This window comes from Mus musculus, chromosome 6 (assembly GCF_000001635.26).
Source record: "Mus musculus strain C57BL/6J chromosome 6, GRCm38.p6 C57BL/6J".
Taxonomy (NCBI): domain Eukaryota; kingdom Metazoa; phylum Chordata; class Mammalia; order Rodentia; family Muridae; genus Mus; species Mus musculus.
Window position 1 is genome coordinate 40,984,658 of NC_000072.6, and position 19,954 is coordinate 41,004,611.

Sequence of the window (19,954 nt, forward strand, 5' to 3'; positions counted from 1 at the left end):
GTCTTTTTTGATAACTTTGGGTTGGAAGTCGATTTTATTCGATATTAGAATGGCTACTCCAGCTTGTTTCTTCAGACCATTTGCTTGGAAAATTGTTTTCCAGCCTTTCACTCTGAGGTAGTGTCTGTCTTTTTCCCTGAGATGGGTTTCCTGTAAGCAGCAGAATGTTGGGTCCTGTTTGTGTATCCAGTCTGTTAGTCTATGTCTTTTTATTGGGGAATTGAGTCCATTGATATTAAGAGATATTAAGGAAAAGTAATTGTTGCTTCCTTTTATTTTTGTTGTTAGAGTTGGCATTCTGTTCTTGTGGCTGTCTTCTTTTTGGTTTGTTGAGGGATTCTTTCTTGCTTTTTCTAGGGTGTGATTTCTGTCCTTGTATTGGTTATTTTTCTGTTATTATCCTTTGAAGGGCTGGATTCGTGGAAAGATAAAGTGTGAATTTGGTTTTGTCGTGGAATACTTTGGTTTCTCCATCTATGGTAATTGAGAGTTTGGCTGGGTATTGTAGCCTGGGATGGCATTTGTGTTCTCTTAATGTCTGTATAACATCTGTCCAGGCTCTTCTGGATTTCATAGTCTCTGGTGAAAAGTCTGGTGTAATTCTGATAGGCCTGCCTTTATATGTTACTTGACCTTTCTCCCTTACTGCTTTTAATATTCTCTCTTTATTTAGTGCATTTGTTGTTCTGATTATTATGTGTCGGGAGGAATTTCTTTTCTGGTCCAGTCTATTTGGAGTTCTATAGGCTTCTTGTATGCTCATGGGCATGTCATCCTTTAGGTTTGGGAAGTTTTCTTCTATAATTTTGTTGAAGATATTTGCTGGCCCTTTAAGTTGAAAATCTTCATTCTCATCAACTCCTATTATCCGTAGGTTTGGTCTTCTCATTGTGTCCTAGATTTCCTGGATGTTTTGAGTTAGGATCTGTTTGCATTTTGTATTTTCTTTGATTGTTGTGCCGATGTTCTCTATGGAATCTTCTGCACCTGAGATTCTCTCTTCCATCTCTTGTATTCTGTTGCTGATGCTCGCATCTATGGTTCCAGATTTCTTTCCTAGGGTTTCTTTCTCCAGCGTTGCCTCACTTTGGGTTTTCTTTATTGTCTCTACTTCCCTTTTTCTGTCTTGGATGGCTTTATTCAATTCCATCACCTGTTTGGTCGTGTTTTCCTGCAATTCTTTAAGGAATTTTTGTGTTTCCTCTTTAAAGTCTTCTACCTGTTTAGCTGTGTTCTCCTCTGTTTAGCTGTATTTCTTTAAGTGAGTTATTAAAGTCCTTCTTGATGTCCTCTACCATCATCATGAGATATGCTTTTAAATCCAGGTCTTGCTTTTCGGGTGTGTTGGGGTACCCAGGACTAGGTGGGGTGGGGGTGCTGCGTTCTGATGATGGTAAGTGGTCTTGATTTCTGTTAGTAGGATTCTTACGTTTGCCTTTCGCCATCTGGTAATCTCTGAAGCTAGTTGTTATAGTTGTCTCTGGTTAGAGCTTGTTCCTCAGGTGACTCTGTTAGAGTTGGCAAAATTTGATGTCATCATTTGATGATAGTTTTGCCGTCATAAAAAATGCAAGAGGAGAAATGTGAAGGATGGTGCTTCCACACAGATTTCAAAGGAAAACCTGGAAGGCTAGACAAGCATATGCATTCATAATACTTTTTTTTTCCATTTTTTATTAGGTATTTAACTCATTTACATTTCCAATGCTATACCAAAAGTCCCCCATATCCACCCACCCCCACTCCCCTGCCCACCCACTCCCCCTTTTTGGCCCTGGTATTCCCCTGTACTGGGGCATATAAAGTTTGCAAGTCCAATGGGCCTCTCTTTCCAGTGATGGCCGACTAGGCCATCTTTTGATATATATGCAGCTAGAGTCAAGAGCTCCGGGGTACTGGTTAGCTCATAATGTTGTTCCACCTATAGGGTTGCAGATCCCTTTAGCTCCTTGGCTACTTTCTCTAGCTCCTCCATTGGGAGCCCTATGATCCATCCATTAGCTGACTGTGAGCATCCACTTCTGTGTTTGCTGGGCCCCGGCATAGTCTCACAAGAGACAGCTACATCTGCGTCCTTTCAATAAAATCTTGCTAGTGTATGCAATGGTGTCAGCGTTTGGATGCTGATTATGGGGTGGATCCCTGGCTATGGCAGTCTCTACATGGTCCATCCTTTCATCTCAGCTCCAAACTCCGTCTCTGTAACTCCTTCCATGGGTGTTTTGTTCCCAAATCTAAGGAGGGGCATAGTGTCCACACTTCAGTCTTCATTCTCCTTGAGTTTCATGTGTTTAGCAAATTATATCTTATATCTTGGGTATCCTAGGTTTGGGGCTAATATCCACTTATCAGTGAATACATATTGTGTGAGTTTCTTTGTGAATGTGTTACCTCACTCAGGATGATGCCCTCCAGGTCCATCCATTTGGCTAGGAATTTCATGAATTCATTCTTTTTAATAGCTGAGTAGTACTCCATTGTGTAGATGTACCACATTTTCTGTATCCATTCCTCTGTTGAGGGGCATCTAGGTTCTTTCCAGCTTCTGGCTATTATAAATAAGGCTGCTATGAACATAGTGGAGCATGTGTCCTTCTTACCTGTTGGGGCATCTTCTGGATATATGCCCAGGAGAGGTATTGCTGGATCCTCCGGTAGTACTATGTCCAGTTTTCTGAGGAACCGCCAGACTGATTTCCAGAGTGGTTGTACAAGCCTGCACTCCCACCAACAATGGAGGAGTGTTCCTCTTTCTCCACATCCTCGCCAGCATCTGCTGTCACCTGAATTTTTGATCTTAGCCATTCTGACTGGTGTGAGGTGGAATCTCAGGGTTGTTTTGATTTGCATTTCCCTGATGATTAAGGATGTTGAACATTTTTTCAAGTGCTTCTCTGCCATTCGGTATTCCTCAGGTGAGAATTCTTTGTTCAGTTCTGAGCCCCATTTTTTAATGGGGTTATTTGATTTTCTGAAGTCCACCTTCTTGAGTTCTTTATATATGTTGGATATTAGTCCCCTATCTGATTTAGGATAGGTAAAGATCCTTTCCCAATCTGTTGGTGGTCTTTTTGTCTTATTGACGGTGTCTTTTGCCTTGCAGAAACTTTGGAGTTTCATTAGGTCCCATTTGTCGATTCTCGATCTTACAGCACAAGCCATTGCTGTTCTGTTCAGGAATTTTTCCCCTGTGCCCATATCTTCAAGGCTTTTCCCCACTTTCTCCTCTATAAGTTTCAGTGTCTCTGGTTTTATGTGAAGTTCCTTGATCCACTTAGATTTGACCTTAGTACAAGGAGATAAGTATGGATCGATTCGCATTCTTCTACACGATAACAACCAGTTGTGCCAGCACCAATTGTTGAAAATGCTGTCTTTCTTCCACTGGATGGTTTTAGCTCCCTTGTCGAAGATCAAGTGACCATAGGTGTGTGGGTTCATTTCTGGATCTTCAATTCTATTCCATTGGTCTACTTGTCTGTCTCTATACCAGTACCATGCAGTTTTTATCACAATTGCTCTGTAGTAAAGCTTTAGGTCTGGCATGGTGATTCCGCCAAAAGTTCTTTTATCCTTGAGAAGACTTTTTGCTATCCTAGGTTTTTTGTTATTCCAGACAAATTTGCAAATTGCTCCTTCCAATTCGTTGAAGAATTGAGTTGGAATTTTGATGGGGATTGCATTGAATCTGTAGATTGCTTTTGGCAAGATAGCCATTTTTACAATGTTGATCCTGCCAATCCATGAGCATGGGAGATCTTTCCATCTTCTGAGATCTTCTTTAATTTCTTTCTTCAGAGATTTGAAGTTTTTATCATACAGATCTTTCACCTCCTTAGTTAGAGTCACGCCAAGATATTTTATATTATTTGTGACTATTGAGAAGGGTGTTGTTTCCCTAATTTCTTTCTCAGCCTGTTTATTCTTTGTATAGAGAAAGGCCATTGACTTGTTTGAGTTTATTTTATATCCAGCTACTTCACCGAAGCTGTTTATCAGGTTTAGGAGTTCTCTGGTAGAATTTTTAGGGTCACTTATATATACTATCATATCATCTGCAAAAAGTGATATTTTGACTTCCTCTTTTCCAATTTGTATCCCCTTGATCTCCTTTTGTTGTCGAATTGCTCTGGCTAATACTTCAAGTACTATGTTGAAAAGGTAGGGAGAAAGTGGGCAGCCTTGTCTAGTCCCTGATTTTAGTGGGATTGCTTCCAGCTTCTCTCCATTTACTTTGATGTTGGCTACTGGTTTGCTGTAGATTGCTTTTATCATGTTTAGGTATGGGCCTTGAATTCCTGATCTTTCCAAAACTTTTATCATGAATGGGTGTTGGATCTTGTCAAATGCTTTTTCTGCATCTAACGAGATGATCATGTGGTTTTTGTCTTTGAGTTTGTTTATATAATGGATTACATTGATGGATTTTCGTATATTAAACCATCCCTGCATCCCTGGAATAAAACCTACTTGGTCAGGATGGATGATTGCTTTAATGTGCTCTTGGATTCGGTTAGCGAGAATTTTATTGAGGATTTTTGCATCGATATTCATAAGAGAAATTGGTCTGAAGTTCTCTATCTTTGTTGGATCTTTCTGTGGTTTAGGTATCAGAGTAATAGTGGCTTCATAAAATGAGTTGGGTAGAGTACCTTCTACTTCTATTTTGTGAAATAGTTTGTGCAGAATTGGAATTAGATCTTCTTTGAAGGTCTGATAGAACTCTGCACTAAACCCATCTGGTCCTGGGCTTTTTTTGGTTGGGAGACTATTAATAACTGCTTCTATTTCTTTAGGTGATATGGGACTGTTTAGATGGTCAACTTGATCCTGATTCAACTTTGGTACCTGGTATCTGTCCAGAAATTTGTCCATTTCGTCCAGGTTTTCCAGTTTTGTTGAGTATAGCCTTTTGTAGAAGGATCTGATGGTGTTTTGGATTTCTTCAGGATCTGTTGTTATGTCTCCCTTTTCATTTCTGATTTTGTTAATTAGGATTTTGTCCCTGTGCCCTTTAGTGAGTCTAGCTAAGGGTTTATCTATCTTGTTGATTTTCTCAAAGAACCAACTCCTCGTTTGGTTAATTCTTTGAATAGTTCTTCTTGTTTCCACTTGGTTGATTTCACCCCTGAGTTTGATTATTTCCTGCCGTCTACTCCTCTTGGGTGAATTTGCTTCCTTTTTTTCTAGGGCTTTTAGATGTGTTGTCAAGCTGCTAGTATGTGCTGTCTCCCGTTTCTTCTTGGAGGCACTCAGCGCTATGAGTTTCCCTCTTAGAAATGCTTTCATTGTGTCCCATAGGTTTGGGTACGTTGTGGCTTCATTTTCATTAAACTCTAAAAAGTCTTTAATTTCTTTCTTTATTCCTTCCTTGACCAAGGTATCATTGAGAAGAGTGTTATTCAGTTTCCACGTGAATGTTGGCTTTCCATTATTTATGTTGTTATTGAAGATCAGTCTTAGGCCATGGTGGTCTGATAGGATACATGGGACAATTTCAATATTTTTGTATCTATTGAGGCCTGTTTTGTGACCAATTATATGGTCAATTTTGGAGAAGGTCCCGTGAGGTGCTGAGAAGAAGGTATATCCTTTTGTTTTAGGATAAAATGTTCTGTAGATATCTGTCAGGTCCATTTGTTTCATAACTTCTGTTATTTTCACTGTGTCCCTGTTTAGTTTCTGTTTCCACAATCTGTCCTTTGAAGAAAGTGGTGTGTTGAAGTCTCCCACTATTATTGTGTGAGGTGCAATGTATGCTTTGAGCTTTACTAAAGTGTCTCTAATGAATGTGGCTGCCCTTGCATTTGGTGCGTAGATATTCAGAATTGAGAGTTCCTCTTGGAGGATTTTACCTTTGATGAGTATGAAGTGTCCCTCCTTGTCTTTTTTGATAACTTTGGGTTGGAAGTCGATTTTGTCCGATATTAAAATGGCTACTCCAGCTTGTTTCTTCAGTCCATTTGCTTGGAAAATTGTTTTCCAGCCTTTCACTCTGAGGTAGTGTCTGTCTTTTTCCCTGAGATGGGTTTCCTGTAAGCAGCAGAATGTTGGGTCCTGTTTGTGTGGCCAGTCTGTTAGTCTATGTCTTTTTATTGGGGAATTGAGTCCATTGATATTAAGAGATATTAAGGAAAAGTAATTGTTGCTCCCTTTTATTTTTGTTGTTAGAGTTGGCATTCTGTTCTTGTGGCTGTCTTCTTTTTGGTTTGTTGAATGATTACTTTCTTGGTTGTTCTAGGGCGTGATTTCCGTCCTTGTATTGCTTCTTTTCTGTTATTATCCTTTGAAGGGCTGGATTCGTGGAAAGATATTGTGTGAACTTGGTTTTGTCGTGGAATACTTTGGTTTCTCCATCTATGGTAATTGAGAGTTTGGCCGGGTATAGTAGCCTGGGCTGGCATTTGTGTTCTCTTAGTGTCTGTATAACATCTGTCCAGGCTCTTCTGGCTTTCATAGTCTCTGGTGAAAAGTCTGGTGTAATTCTGATAGGCCTTCCTTTATATGTTACTTGACCTTTCTCCCTTACTGCTTTTAATATTCTCTCTTTATTTAGTGCATTTGTTGTTCTGATTATTATGTGTCGGGAGGAATTTCTTTTCTGGTCCAGTCTATTTGGAGTTCTGTATGCTTCTTGTATGATCATGGGCATCTCTTTTTTTATGTTTGGGAAGTTTTCTTCTATTATTTTGTTGAAGATATTAGCTGGCCCTTTAAGTTGAAAATCTTCATTCTCATCAATTCCTATTATCCGTAGGTTTGGTCTTCTCATTGTGTCCTGGATTACCTGGATGTTTTGAGTTAGGATCCTTTTGCATTTTGTATTTTCTTTGACTGTTGTGTCGATGTTCTCTATGGAATCTTCTGCACCTGAGATTCTCTCTTCCATTTCTTGTATTCTGTTGCTGATGCTCGCATCTATGGTTCCAGATCTCTTTCCTAGGGTTTCTATCTCCAGCGTTGCCTCGCTTTGGGTTTTCTTTATTGTGTCTACTTCCCCTTTTAGTTCTAGTATGGTTTTGTTCATTTCCATCACCTGTTTGGCTGTGTTTTCCTGCTTTTCTTTAAGAGCCTGTAACTCTTTAGCAGTGCTCTCCTGTAAATCTTTAAGTGACTTATGAAAGTCCTTCTTGATGTCCTCTATCATCATCATGAGAAATGTTTTTAAATCTGTGTCTAGATTTTCGGTTGTGTTGGGGTGCCCAGGACTAGGTGGGGTGGGAGTGCTGCGTTCTGATGATGGTGAGTGGTCTTGATTTCTGTTAGTAGGATTCTTACGTTTGCCTTTCGCCATCTGGTAATCTCTGAAGCTAGCTGTTTTAGTTGTCACTGTTAAGAGCTTGTTCTTCAGGTGACTCTGTTAGCCTCTATGAGCAGACCTGGAGGGTAGCACTCTCCTTAGTTTCAGTGGGCAGAGTATTCTCTGCAGGCAAGCTCTCTTCTTGCAAGGCAGGTACCCAGATACCTGGTGTTCGAACCAGACTCCTGGCAGAAGTTGTGTTCCACTCACTAGAGGTCTTAGGATCACGTGTGGAATCCTGTGTGGGCCCTTGCGGGTGTCAGGCGACTCAGCTGGCAAGGTAGCCGGGGCTCGAGTGGAGTGGAAGGGGTTTGTGCCCCAGATCAAGCCCGGGTAGCCTGCTTCCCTATGTACCGCAGTCTCAAGTTCCACGCGATTGGATTGGGGTAGGCGCTGTGTTCCACTCACCAGAGGTCTTAGGGTCCCGTGGGGAGTCCCGTGTGGGCCCTTGCGGGTGTTGGGCAAGACTCTGCTGTCAAGGTAGCCCGGGGCTCAAGTCTCGAGTCGAGTGGAAGGGACTTGTGCCCCAGATCAGGCCCGGGTAGCCTGCTTCCCTATGTACCGCAGTCTCAAGTTCCGAGCGATTGGATTGGGGCAGGCACTGTGGTCCACTCACCAGAGGTCTTAGGGTCCCGTGGGGAGTCCCGTGTGGACCCTTGCGGGTGTTGGGCAAGACTCTGCTGGCAAGGTAGCCCGGGGCTCGAGTCTCGAGTCGAGCGGAAGGGACTTGTGCCCCAGATCAGGCCCGGGTAGCCTGCTTCCCTATGTACCGCAGTCTCAAGTTCCGCGCGATTGGATTGGGGCAGGCACTGTGATCCACTCACCAGAGGTCTTAGGGTCCCGTGGGGAGTCCGGTGTGGACCCTTGCGGGTGTTGGGCAAGACTCTGCTGGCAAGGTAGCCCGGGGCTCGAGTCTCGAGTCGAGCGGAAGGGACTTGTCGCATTCATAATACTTGTAGCAATCCCTTATCAGTACAGCTCATGTAACTGTGTTGGTAAAACTTATAACAAAGGAGAGATTTAAAAAGTGGAAATACCAGCAATATAAAAGTGTATAGAGAGTAAATGTGAAGGCTTGAGTGGACCCAAATCAAGAGAAGTATCCTGTTCACATGGACTAAACTATAAAATATGGCTCATGGTTTCATGTGTTGAACTTGATCTTCAGTTAGTAGCACTAATTTGGTAGGTGGGGTTGAGTGGGAGAAAGTTGCAAACAGACTAGTGACTCTGTATGTTATATGTAGCCCTAGTATCTCATTAGTCTTTGTATTCTGACTGTTATGAAGCACTGATTCTTCTTTGCCACCAGTTTTTCCCTCCATGGTTTACTGCACAGTTAAATCAAGCCACATATTGTTAGACTCACAACCTAAAGGCCCAGGTTATTCTTTCCCCCCTTAAGTTTTTATGTCAAGTAATCCTCATAGAGTTACAAAATTTGACCATGACTTTTTTTATGATTTCTTTGATGCAGACACAAACTCTTTGGACAATGCTTTAGGCTAACATATGACTAACAAAAGTGATATTCTTCTGAACCTTGTGGCTAATAGTAGTGCCAGTTACATATTACTACTTTGCAGTTACTTAGGATTAGAAGTTTATCATGCAAGCTCTCAGAGGTAACTATGAATATAGTTTTATATTCCTTGCACAATTACTTTCTAACTGATCAATGATTACGCCAATGTCTCAAAGAAGAAAGAATGATATTTTCCCTGGTAATTTAAGGGTTTGTGGGGAGACACTTGAGAGGAACTTCAGGTAGGATACTCACAGCTTACACAGTGTTTATAGTGAGAAATGGGAGCAAAAGGGAGAGTAGAATTGTGTTAGACATGAATTTTTATGATTTCAATTGCCCAGAAACTACTTCAGTGATAGACCAAAGGACCATGTTTCTTCTTATGCTGGAAGAAAAGCTGTTTGTCTAAGAGGTACTGGCATTGCAGGAATGAAGAATCTAAGTGTTCGAGAGTTATGGAAACTGTTGTCTAGATAGTTAGGAAAATCCTGGCATTTCAGCTAAGATGTAGAGAGATCAGCCTTCATTAAGGGAACTTGTGAACAAGTTCTGCATGAGGCTGTGGTTGAAGCCCATGTTGCAGTGAAAAGCCTACATTCTCAGAGGTGCCAGAGATATAGTGCATTTGTCAAGAAAAGCTGGTAGCTTCGAGTTGCATCTTTCTGGGAGAGAGAGAGAGAATATGGACTGTGTCATATGGCCACAGGGTTGGGTTGTCTAAGTCTTGAAGCTCAGATGATGGCATCATCTGTTCTAGACACTTCACAAATAGCCTCAGGATTTAGTGCTTATGCTTCAGAGTCAAGTGTTTTTGCTTCAGTCCATTCTTTCCTTTCTATCTATTTCCTCTATTTTGTCATGGAAACATCTTTCTTGGACCACTGCATTTTGGAAGTGTGTAATTCTTTATGAGCTCTTTCAGGAGCTTCATAGGCAGCTGAACTTGCTTTGTGTCTGCCTCAGAGGGGACTTTTGGACTTGTGCTTTTGATCTATTGGAATTTCACCTCCCCTCATTGAAAATTTTCTGATAGTGAAGACTCATGAGAAGATTACTTGTGTTTTGAAGCTGGGGTCTGAATTTCCTTCTAACCATAGCAGCCTGAGCTGCCTAATGCACTATGCTTCTTTTCCTTGACTCTGAGGATATAGTTTTTGTTTCTAAACCCTTGCACTATTCTGTTTATTCCACTCTGCACTGACTCAAGTCCATTGTGTCCTTAATTTTCCTTTATCATTCTGTTTAATCACAGGTAGCATTTGTAGGTTCTTCTTCAGCAGATATTTGGTTTGGTGATCCATGATCAAATGATGATTGGTGGAAAGCAGGTGAGGAAATGTGGTTGTTTCTCATTCTGCAGGCTGTGCTAAAACACAGATGCTATCTCTGTTCCCAGGGAAATATGACAATAGAGGGGAGGACCCAAATTGTGAAACTTAAATGATTCATATTTGTTTGCATATAGCTTTAATTTATGTACAATCTGGTCTTGATTTGGTGTTTAAGTGAGGAGAGGTTAAGTGGCCAAAACTTAGGACAAATATGTATTTAAAAATTATTCCTCAAGAGCTTTAGAAATGGTTCAGAGGAAAAGAGCATATACTATTCTTATAAAAGACTGAGATTTGGTTCCCAGAAGTTCTGTTTGGCATCTCTGAAATCCCTATACTGTAGAACAAAGGTCTCTAACAGCTCTTTTCTCTAAAGTCACCTTGCTAAATTGTATACACCTCCACATATGTACACACAGATATGGAAGTGAAAAAAAATAAATCCTAAAAAAATACTTCATTTGTAGTTTTCAGTCACTAAGCACAATAAAGATTCTTAGATTTTAGAAGATTAGCAATAAAATTAAAAATATAAGGAAGACATAGCACTGTATTTTAGGACATGCAAGACACCAGGCATCAGAAATATTCATGATGAATTTCAGTTTTTCAAGGAGTACTTAGATAACTTGGTGATTGGTAAAATAGATAGCAGTTTCATATCAATTGGTATGCTATCAATGAATAACAATTTCATGCTATCTATTTTAAGATGGAAATATGCAATGTAGGAAGTTTAAACATATGTGTATGATAGCTATATTTTTAAAACAAAATATATATGACCTATTAATAAAATATTATCATTATTCTGTAAAAATATAATGCTAATGCAAGCACTTTACTAATGTATTCACCATACATCATAGACCATAGAAAAATATGAGAAAATTCTTATTGTTATATGAATGTTGAATTATTTAGAATTTTCAACTCTATAATTATGTTCTCATTTATCAACCAATTTTTAAAGAATGGTAAATCATAGAATACAAGAGCAAAATGTTATTAGATATAGAGCAGCAGAAATGTATTTATTTCAACCTCATTTCAGGCATAAGAAGAAAGAGAAATGGATAAGAAATAGATGATTTATGGAAGGCAAGAGAAATCAGTTGTTCGCCATGGTCTCCTGAATCCAGCTTAGGTAGTTGCAGACTTTGGTGTAAACACCAGGCTTCCCTCTCATTGCACAGACTGAACCCCAGGAGACAATACCCTGGATCTCTCCATTGCAGACAACAGGTCCACCAGAATCACCCTGGTCAGAAAGAAAATAAGATTACAATATGTTTATGTTGAGGTGCGAGAATGGACTCCACGATGTTTTCCTGTTTTCATGGAGCCAAAATAACAGGTACTGACATTGAAGCAATGAAGACTCCCTGTACAGTTAATTGCAATTTCCCCCTTATTTTTAATACTGTCTCTATAAGCTCAAGGTTCCTTAGTTGACAAAGGTCAGGAAAAGATAAAGGCTGGCGGTATTTCTTGCTGTTCCTTTTGCTGTCTTTCAAGAGTGGTTGCATGCTATAAACCAGCTTCTCAGAAGTTTGTTTCCATGTACTGTTTGCATACCATCTTTTGTACATAGTTCAACCTTGAGGTTATCCATGAATATTACAGTGAGAAAACCTGTTTTTACTCATAGGACTTATCTCATCCCATGGGAATTCTTCCAGACAGATGTACATGGTTCTCAGCCAAGGAGAAGGATACTGATGGAGTGAAAAATAGACAGACAGAGGGACACACACACACACACACACACACACACACACACACACACACACACAGAGAGAGAGAGAGAGAGAGAGAGAGAGAGAGAGAGAGAGAGAGACAGTTGTAGAAGGAGTCAAAGAACAATCATTTGTAGAAAGAGTCAAAGAACACTCACATCACAGGAGTCCTTTCCACCCTCCAGGAATCCCAGGCAGAACATATTGCTGGTAATCTGGCCTGGGTAGGATTTTTTGCAAGAACTGGCCGAGAGGACAGGAGCTTCCAGACATTGAAGGAGTGCTGGGTATTTTCCTGTTGAGAGAAAAAAGAAGGCAAGGTCACTCAATATCTTCCCTGAAATTTCTAATTCTATTTGCCAAACATCATAATTTAAGCATATTTTTCTTTTAGAACATTTTCCCCAATAGTTTTAATAAGCTGTCCTTTATGACAATACATTGTTGGCTTTTGGATTTTCAAATATTTTAGTATTTCCTCCATGAGATAGATTCTTCAGGGAACAACAAATCCCAGGCATCTCTTCTGTTTATCACTTGAGTTTTCATTCCCTCATATAATTGACTCCACCAGGTAAATAATTTAGCATCTTGCTAATAGCTCATGTTTTTTTTTTAACATTTTTATTAGATATTTTCTTCATTTACATTTCAAATGCTATTGGTTTCCCCCCATGGTCCCAGTGAAGCAATGTTCTGGCCTACAAATTATACATTCCTAGACTGTCTTTGTTTAAAACTTCTACAAGTATCTCTCACAGTGACAATTTTGCCATGTTGACAACCAACATACATTTTGTCTCTCTTATTTTTACACATGGACAAGTTCCATTGACACTTACCACCAATGCTCACAGTATTTCCCCAGCCAGAAACAAGGCACTGAGCATTTGTAGATGCACAGGATCTGGGCAGAGAGACTGTGGATACTTGGGAGTTAAGGATGGCAGGTGACTTCAATTTAATCAGCATGATGTCATTATCCACAGTGTCCTTGTTATAGTCTGGGTGTCGAATGATCTTTTCTGCATCAATAAATTGCTCACCACCCTCAAGGACATCAATATTGTGTTCACCAAGGCGAACCTGGAGTCTTCTGCATTAAAAGATAAAAGATTTCTAAGTATCCCTGTAGAGGTTTTTCTTTACCAAACTGAAAGTTCTGAACATAAAAACACAGACATCATCTTCTTAAAGCATCCAGTACTGTCAGGGCTATGAAGTTAAGGTGTATTGTGCCTTACAGCCAATGTTCAGGATAGAGCATTCCATCAGGTGTGTCCTGCCCGTACAGATTCACAAAGGACCATGCCCTTAAGGTGATACCGGAGGACAGAATGACCGTAGAACATAGAAATTTGAGTATTGTTTCATTACCTTTTGTAGCAGTGAGCAGCAGACAGTACCCACTGATCATTGATAAGGGAGCCACCACACTGATGGCTAATGCCATCATTCAGAGACACCTGGTAAGGAACCGAATGCTTCGGACATGTGTAGCCTCCAACAATCTTGTCATCACTGTTAGCTGGGAGAGCAACTGGGGGAGAGTTTTGTATATTTAGCATAAGAAGACTTGTCTCAAAATTAGTCTTCCAAATGAAGTTTGTACAGACCAACCAGAAAAGACACATATCCTCCTGTTGGGTAAAATATGCTTATAGTCTCTTGAAAGTTATCATTTTCTAATATCAGCATATACTCTCTTGATATCATGGTGAATCAAATCTAAAAGTAAAAATTATTTATTTTCTCTCTCTGTTTGTGGTGCTTGTGTGTGTGTGCCTGTGTGTGTGTGTGTGTGTGTGTGTGTGTGTGTGTGTGTGTGTGTGTGTGATTATGTGTAGCATAGTGGTCCCTGGAGAGCAAAAACTACTTTCAAGTGTTGAATTTATCTTTTTGGTACAGGGTCCCAGTATCTTTCCTGGTTCCCAAGGCGTAGAGGCAAGCCATTTATTCAAAGGAACATTTTTCATCACATTCAATGGACTTTTAAATTTATCTTTAATTTTTTAAATACCTAACACATACAAATGAGTGACTGAGTTAGTTTATTAAATACAATTTGTGTAAATCATTTAACCACAATTCTATGTTTTTCTTCCCAAAAGTTTCCTGTTATTTCAGTTATCTGTTGGACATATATTAATGCATTTAGCATTTTTCATACACTGATTCATCAAGAGTTTGTCCTAGTATTTTTATTATTACTAAATTCAATACACGTACATAATTTATAATGATTATAACTACCCTCAATATTTAATATAATTCTAAAGACCATAATAAATCTGTATGAGCTGAACATTGTAATATTTTAAAATAGTGGTTGAAGTTTCCAAACATGAGAAACTTTACAAATCAAAACCCATTTTTATTATGAAAATTTAGTTTTAAATTTAGTTGTATTACCCTAGAAAATATCATTTTTCCTGTTCTTCAGTATTAAGCAACACTGATATAGGACTGATTTTGTTAGTAAAGATTTTGTGAATAGAACCTAAAGTTTTACCCATGAAAAATACCCTATCTCTTCTAATTATGATAACTTCATATAAGTAAGCAGAGTTTCATCTTCCACATAATTAGAATTTAATGTTTACATCTTTTCCTTGGAGCAGAAAATAATTCCAATTATTTAGACTTCTTCACACAAATGTCAGGATGCCCATTAGGTTCATTTGTACTGTTTGTTTCCTTTCATCTACTAAGCTATAGAAAACATAAATGTAGCAAATAGTGTTGACTGCCCGCTTTTAGCCCCTTGAACATGGAATATATACTTAGTTACTGTTTTCCCACTCACAAAACACAAACTTGTGTGTATAATACACATCTGATGAAATGTTCTTTGAAAGACTCACCAGCAGCTCCCAGAAAAGTGAAGAAGAAGATGATCTTCATAGTCTTTCAGTGTGTCTGAACTGGGCACTAGGATAAATGCTTTTCCTTTATAGCTATTTATACCTTGAGTTTTTGGTTTCAATGGTGAAAAACAAACAAACAAAAAAAGGTGATTTCATTGAACACACACAAAACCAAACTTACAATTTTGTTCTGTGATTGGTGGAAGATGATTCAGCACCAAGTTTCCACATCATTGTTTCCCCCAGTATTCTCTAAAGGTTATGGGAATGGAAGGAACAACTGCAGGTGGTGCTAATATGTTTCCATAGCAGGAAAGAACAGTGGAGAAAGATTAAAGGACACTGCTTTGTGTCTCAGATGGGCCTTTTGAATTTGTAGTTTTGATACATTGGAACTGTAGTTGATAGTGAAGACTAATGAGAAATGTACTTATGTTTTGAAGCTGTGTTTTTTTTTTCTAAATCATGGCAACCTGAACTACCTAAGGCAATATGATTCTATGATTCTTTTCCTTGTTGAGATAATTTACTTTTTCATTTTCTAAACTCTTCTATTTATTCCAGTGTGCTTTGACCCAAGCCCTTATGTTCTTAATTTCAATTGATCTTTCTAATTTATCATAGGAAACAAATGTAAGCTCTTCTATAGCAAATATTTAGTGTGCTTAACCCTGACTCCACGTTGGTGGAACGTGGGCAAGGATATGTGGTTGTGTCTCACTCTACGGGTTGAGATAAAAGAATGCAAATTATATTTCTCTACCAGGGAAATATGAGAAATGGTTGGCATTTTAAATTTTATTTTCTAAAAGTGTCTCTCAATTACTTTTTTCATTACTTTGACACAATAACTTACCAAAGAAACTTTAAAAAGAGAGAATTCTTTTGGTTTGTAGTTTGAAAATATTGTCCATTGTAGTAAGGAAGGCATGTTACCAGAATCATGAGTTTGGTGTGCACATTGTATCCAGAGTCAGAAATACAAAGAGAGGAAGACAAATTCGGTAGCTCTGTTCTTATACATCCTAGACCCCAACCAATAAAATGGTGCTGCTTAGAGTTAAAGTGAATCTTTCCACTTCAATTAACAAGAGTTAGAAAATATTTTATAGACATGCAGAGAGAACTGTTTTCAAGTTAATCATAGCTCCTGTCAAGTTGACATAAAATACATACCATCATACACCGAAAACAATATACCAATTGCCATTAACTGTTTTTAATCTTTAAAATGGTAATTATCATAAGACGTAACAATTGCTTGGGTTCAATATAATGGACTAAGTCAGGTTTCTAAGAACAAAAGTATCTTGTGTTTGTTCTGTTTAGGCAAGTTTATTGATTTGAGTTCATCTTTACTACATGCTAACATATATTAGTTTTAACCAATAAATTAACTGGGTAAAAGCATACAGTGGATGTGAAATAACTGGTACTTATCTCTTGTATTTTATGTGAGAACATGTGTTATATAAGAATAGTTAAATGTAGATTTTAGTGAATCAGTTTTTGTTATAAGGAATATAAGCATAAAGGCCACAGTTCATAGCTTTTTTTCATATATAACTAGAAGAGATATGATTTTTCCATACCTCACTATAGCTTTAAAAACTCAGAATGCAGTTACGATGAATCATTATTTTTCTACAGAAATGGCTCTTTTGATGGTGTCTCCAGCATTATTGAACACAGGGATCATAGTATGTGCCCCATGTCTGGTATAGCAACGCATGCTCAATAAACCAATAAAAGAACCATGGTAACAATAGAGAGAATAAAAAGGAGATTTATCAATATATCTGCATTGGGAAGTTGGACAATGAGACCCACAGAGAGCTTAATACATCTTAGGCTCCTGAGTTAAAAATGAAATTCATTCAGAGGGCTGAAATAGTGCACATCAAAGCAGTTCCGGTATTATAGCTCTGGTTGCCATCGACACACCATTGTCTGGGTTTCTGTCCCATCATCTAAGGTGGCATGAAAAGTTGTAAAAACTGTGTGGTATTTCTTTTTTTCTTTCAATTTTTTATTAGATATTTTCTTCATTTACATTTCAAATGCTTTCCCAAAAGTCTCCTATACCCTCCCCCCTACCTCCCTGCTCCCCTACCCACCCACTCCCACTTCTTGGCCCTGGCGTAGCCCTGTACTAGGGCATATAAAGTTTGCAAGACCAAGAGGCCTCTCTTCCCAATGATGGCTGACTAGGCCATCTTCTGCTATATATGCAGCTAGAGACATGAGCTCTGGGGTACTGGTTAGTTCATATTGTTGTTCCACCTATAGGGTTGCAGACCCCTTCAGCTCCTTGGGTACTTTCTCTAGCTCCTCCATTGGGGGCCCTGTGTTCCATCCAATAGATGGGATATTAGCCCCGAAACTTAGAATACCCAAGATACAATTTGCAAAACACAAGAAAATCAAGAAGAAGGAAGACCAAAGTGTGGATACTTAATTCCTCCTTAGAATAGGGAACAAAATACCCATGGAAGGAGTTACAGAGACAAAGTTTGGAGCTAAGAGGAAAGGATGGACCATCCAGAGACTGCCCCACCTGGGGGTCCATCCCATAATCAGCCACCAAACGCAGATACTATTGCACATGCCAGCAAGATTTTGCTGAAAGGACCCTGATATAGCTGTCTTTTGTGAGGTTATGCCACTGCCTGGCAAGTACAGAAGTTTGATATTTCTTATAGGAAGATAGTTTGCCTCCTAGGGTTAACACGCTTTCCTTTCCCAGTATGAGATTCCTAGAGAAACTCTCATTTTTTAGGGTCTGCTAGTTTAGTAATATAGTAGACTGATAGTTACAGGTGTTTCTTTAGCAACCCTCCCATCTTCTGGTCAAAACCTCTACTTGCAATCTCAGAGGCTTGCAGCTACCAGAGACAACCAGCTGAGACACCTACCCAAATGCCCTGCCTGCCTGGAATTGAACAAACCAAGCAGGTCTGAGTTCTGCCCTGTCCCCTTTGCCCTCCATTTTCTGGGCCACAATTACACTAGTGTTCCTGGAGGACTGAAGCCATTGGGACTACCACCTCTATCTGTAGCCTTAGAAACCTGCTGCCACCAGGGACAATGAGCTACATTTACAATCCCAGAGGCCTGTTGACATCAGAGATTAACAACTACACCTGAACAACACAGGCCTCCCCTCACCAGAGACTAATAGATCTGACAACACCAGGAAAAAAACAGATGGATAAAGGCTAGTGTAAGAACACAACTGACAAAAGCCAGAGCAAAATGGGTCCACCAGAACCCAGATATCCTACTACTGCAAGTCCTGGAAAGCCTAACACACCTAATTGCAAGTAAATGGCTTTAAATCTAATCTTACTAAGATGATAAAGGCCTTTAAGGAAGAAATGAATGAATTCTTTAAGAAGTGCAGTAAAACACACAATCAAATAGAATCCCTCAATAAGTGAATAAATATAAAGCACAATAGAAAAATAAAACTAAACAAGTAAAAGAAATAAACAAAAGAGTTCAAGACCTGAAAATAGAAATATAAGCAATAAAGAAAGCACAAATGAGACAATCCTGGAGATGAGAAACCTAGGAAAGAGATAAGGAACTTCAGGCACAAAAGATGGAAGAGAAAATCCCAAGTATAGAAACTAAGAAGAAATTGATATATTTGTCAAAGAAAATACTAAAGCAAAGTGTTTCTAACACAAACAGCAAGTAAATTTGGGACCTATGAAAAGACCAAATCCAAGAGTAATCAGAAAAGAAGGAGGAAAAGAATCCAAACTCAAAGGCTGAGAAAATATCAACAAAATCATAGAAAAAAACTCCCTAACCTAAAGAAAGAGATGCCTATAAAAGTATAAGAAGCTTACTGAACACCAAATAAATTGGTCCCAACAAGAAAATCCTCCCACCACATAATGATGATAAAAAAAAAACTAAATGTAAACAACAACAAAAGAATATTAAAATCTTCAGTGGACAAAAGCCAAGTAACATATAAAGGCAGACTTTTCAGAATTACACCTGAATTCTCAAAATTGAATTTAAAAGCCAGAAGAGCCTGGGCAGATGTCTTTCAGACTCTAAGAGACCACAAATGTCAGCCCATACCTAGCAAAATGTTCAGTCATCATAGATGGAGATATTCCATGAGAATACAAAATTTAAAGAAAATCTTTCCACTAATCCACTCCTACATAAGATAGAAGAATAAAAACTTCAACCCAAGATGCATTCAAATATACCCAAGAAACACATAATTTCATACCAGTAAGGTCAAAGGAACACACACACACACACACACACACACACACACACACACACATACACACACTACAATTGACAACATCAAAGTAACAGGAATTAACAGATGGACCTAAAAATTATCTATAAAACTATTCACCCAAACACAAAAGAGTTCACCTTATTCTTAGCACCTCAAAGACCTTTTCCAAAATTGACCATATAATCAGTTACAAAGCAAGCCTTAACAGATACGAAAATATTTAAATAATGTCTTGCATCTTATCAGATCACTATAGATTAAAACTAGACATTTATGACATCAGAAACAGGACAGAAAGACTGCAGATTCATGGATACTGAAAACACTGTACTTTATTTTCAACAAATGGTGCTGGCACAACTGGATATCATGTAGAAGAATTCAAATTGATCCATTCTTATCTCCTTGCACAAAGCTCAAGTCTAAGTGGATCAAGGAACTCCACATAAAACCAGAGACACTGAAACTTATAGAGCAGAAAGTGGGGAAAAGCCTTGGGCACAGGGGAAAAATTCCTGAACACAACAGCAATGGCTTGTGCTGTAAGATAGAGAATCGACAAATGGGACCTCATAAAATTGCAAAGCTTCTGTAAGGCAAAGGACACTGTCAATAAGATAAGACAGCAACCAACATATTAGGAAAAGATCTTTACCAGTCCTAAATCTGATAGAGGACTAATATCAAATATATATAAAGAACTCAAGAAGCTGGCCTCCAGAAAATCAAATAACCCTATTAAAAATGGGGTACAGAGCTGAACAAAGAATTCTCAACTGAGGAATACTGAATGGCTGAGAAACACCTGAAAAAATGTTCAACATCCTTAATCATCAGGGAAATGCAAATAAAAACAACCTTGAGATTACACCTCACACCAATCAGAATGGCTAAGATCAAAAATTCAGGTGACAGC

At 38.8% G+C, this 19,954-nt stretch overlaps 1 protein-coding gene and 1 further gene across 1 annotated transcript; one reads left to right on the forward strand and one right to left on the reverse strand.

The window, feature by feature from the left end:
• Positions 1 to 19,954, forward strand: part of Tcrb (T cell receptor beta chain) — a 667,076-nt gene that overhangs the window by 93,362 nt on the left and 553,760 nt on the right.
• Positions 11,165 to 14,822, reverse strand: Gm2663 (predicted gene 2663). The gene is made up of 5 exons (NM_001102660.1): positions 14,763 to 14,822; positions 13,276 to 13,438; positions 12,741 to 12,994; positions 12,057 to 12,193; positions 11,165 to 11,420 (listed from the first exon to the last, which is right to left on the reverse strand). The coding sequence occupies exons 1-5, from the start codon at positions 14,800 to 14,802 to the stop codon at positions 11,271 to 11,273; spliced, it is 744 nt and encodes a 247-aa protein (NP_001096130.1). The 5' UTR covers positions 14,803 to 14,822; the 3' UTR covers positions 11,165 to 11,270.

Coding starts and splice junctions, on each gene's coding strand:
- Gm2663 (NM_001102660.1), bottom strand. CDS start 14,802: ATGAAGATCATCTTCTTCTTCACTTTTCTGGGAGCTGCTG. Junction 12,194..12,740: donor AAATACTGTGAGCATTGGTG/GTAAGTGTCAAT, acceptor TTCTCTCAACAG/GAAAATACCCAGCACTCCTT. Junction 11,421..12,056: donor GTGGAAAGGACTCCTGTGAT/GTGAGTGTTCTT, acceptor CTTTCTGACCAG/GGTGATTCTGGTGGACCTGT.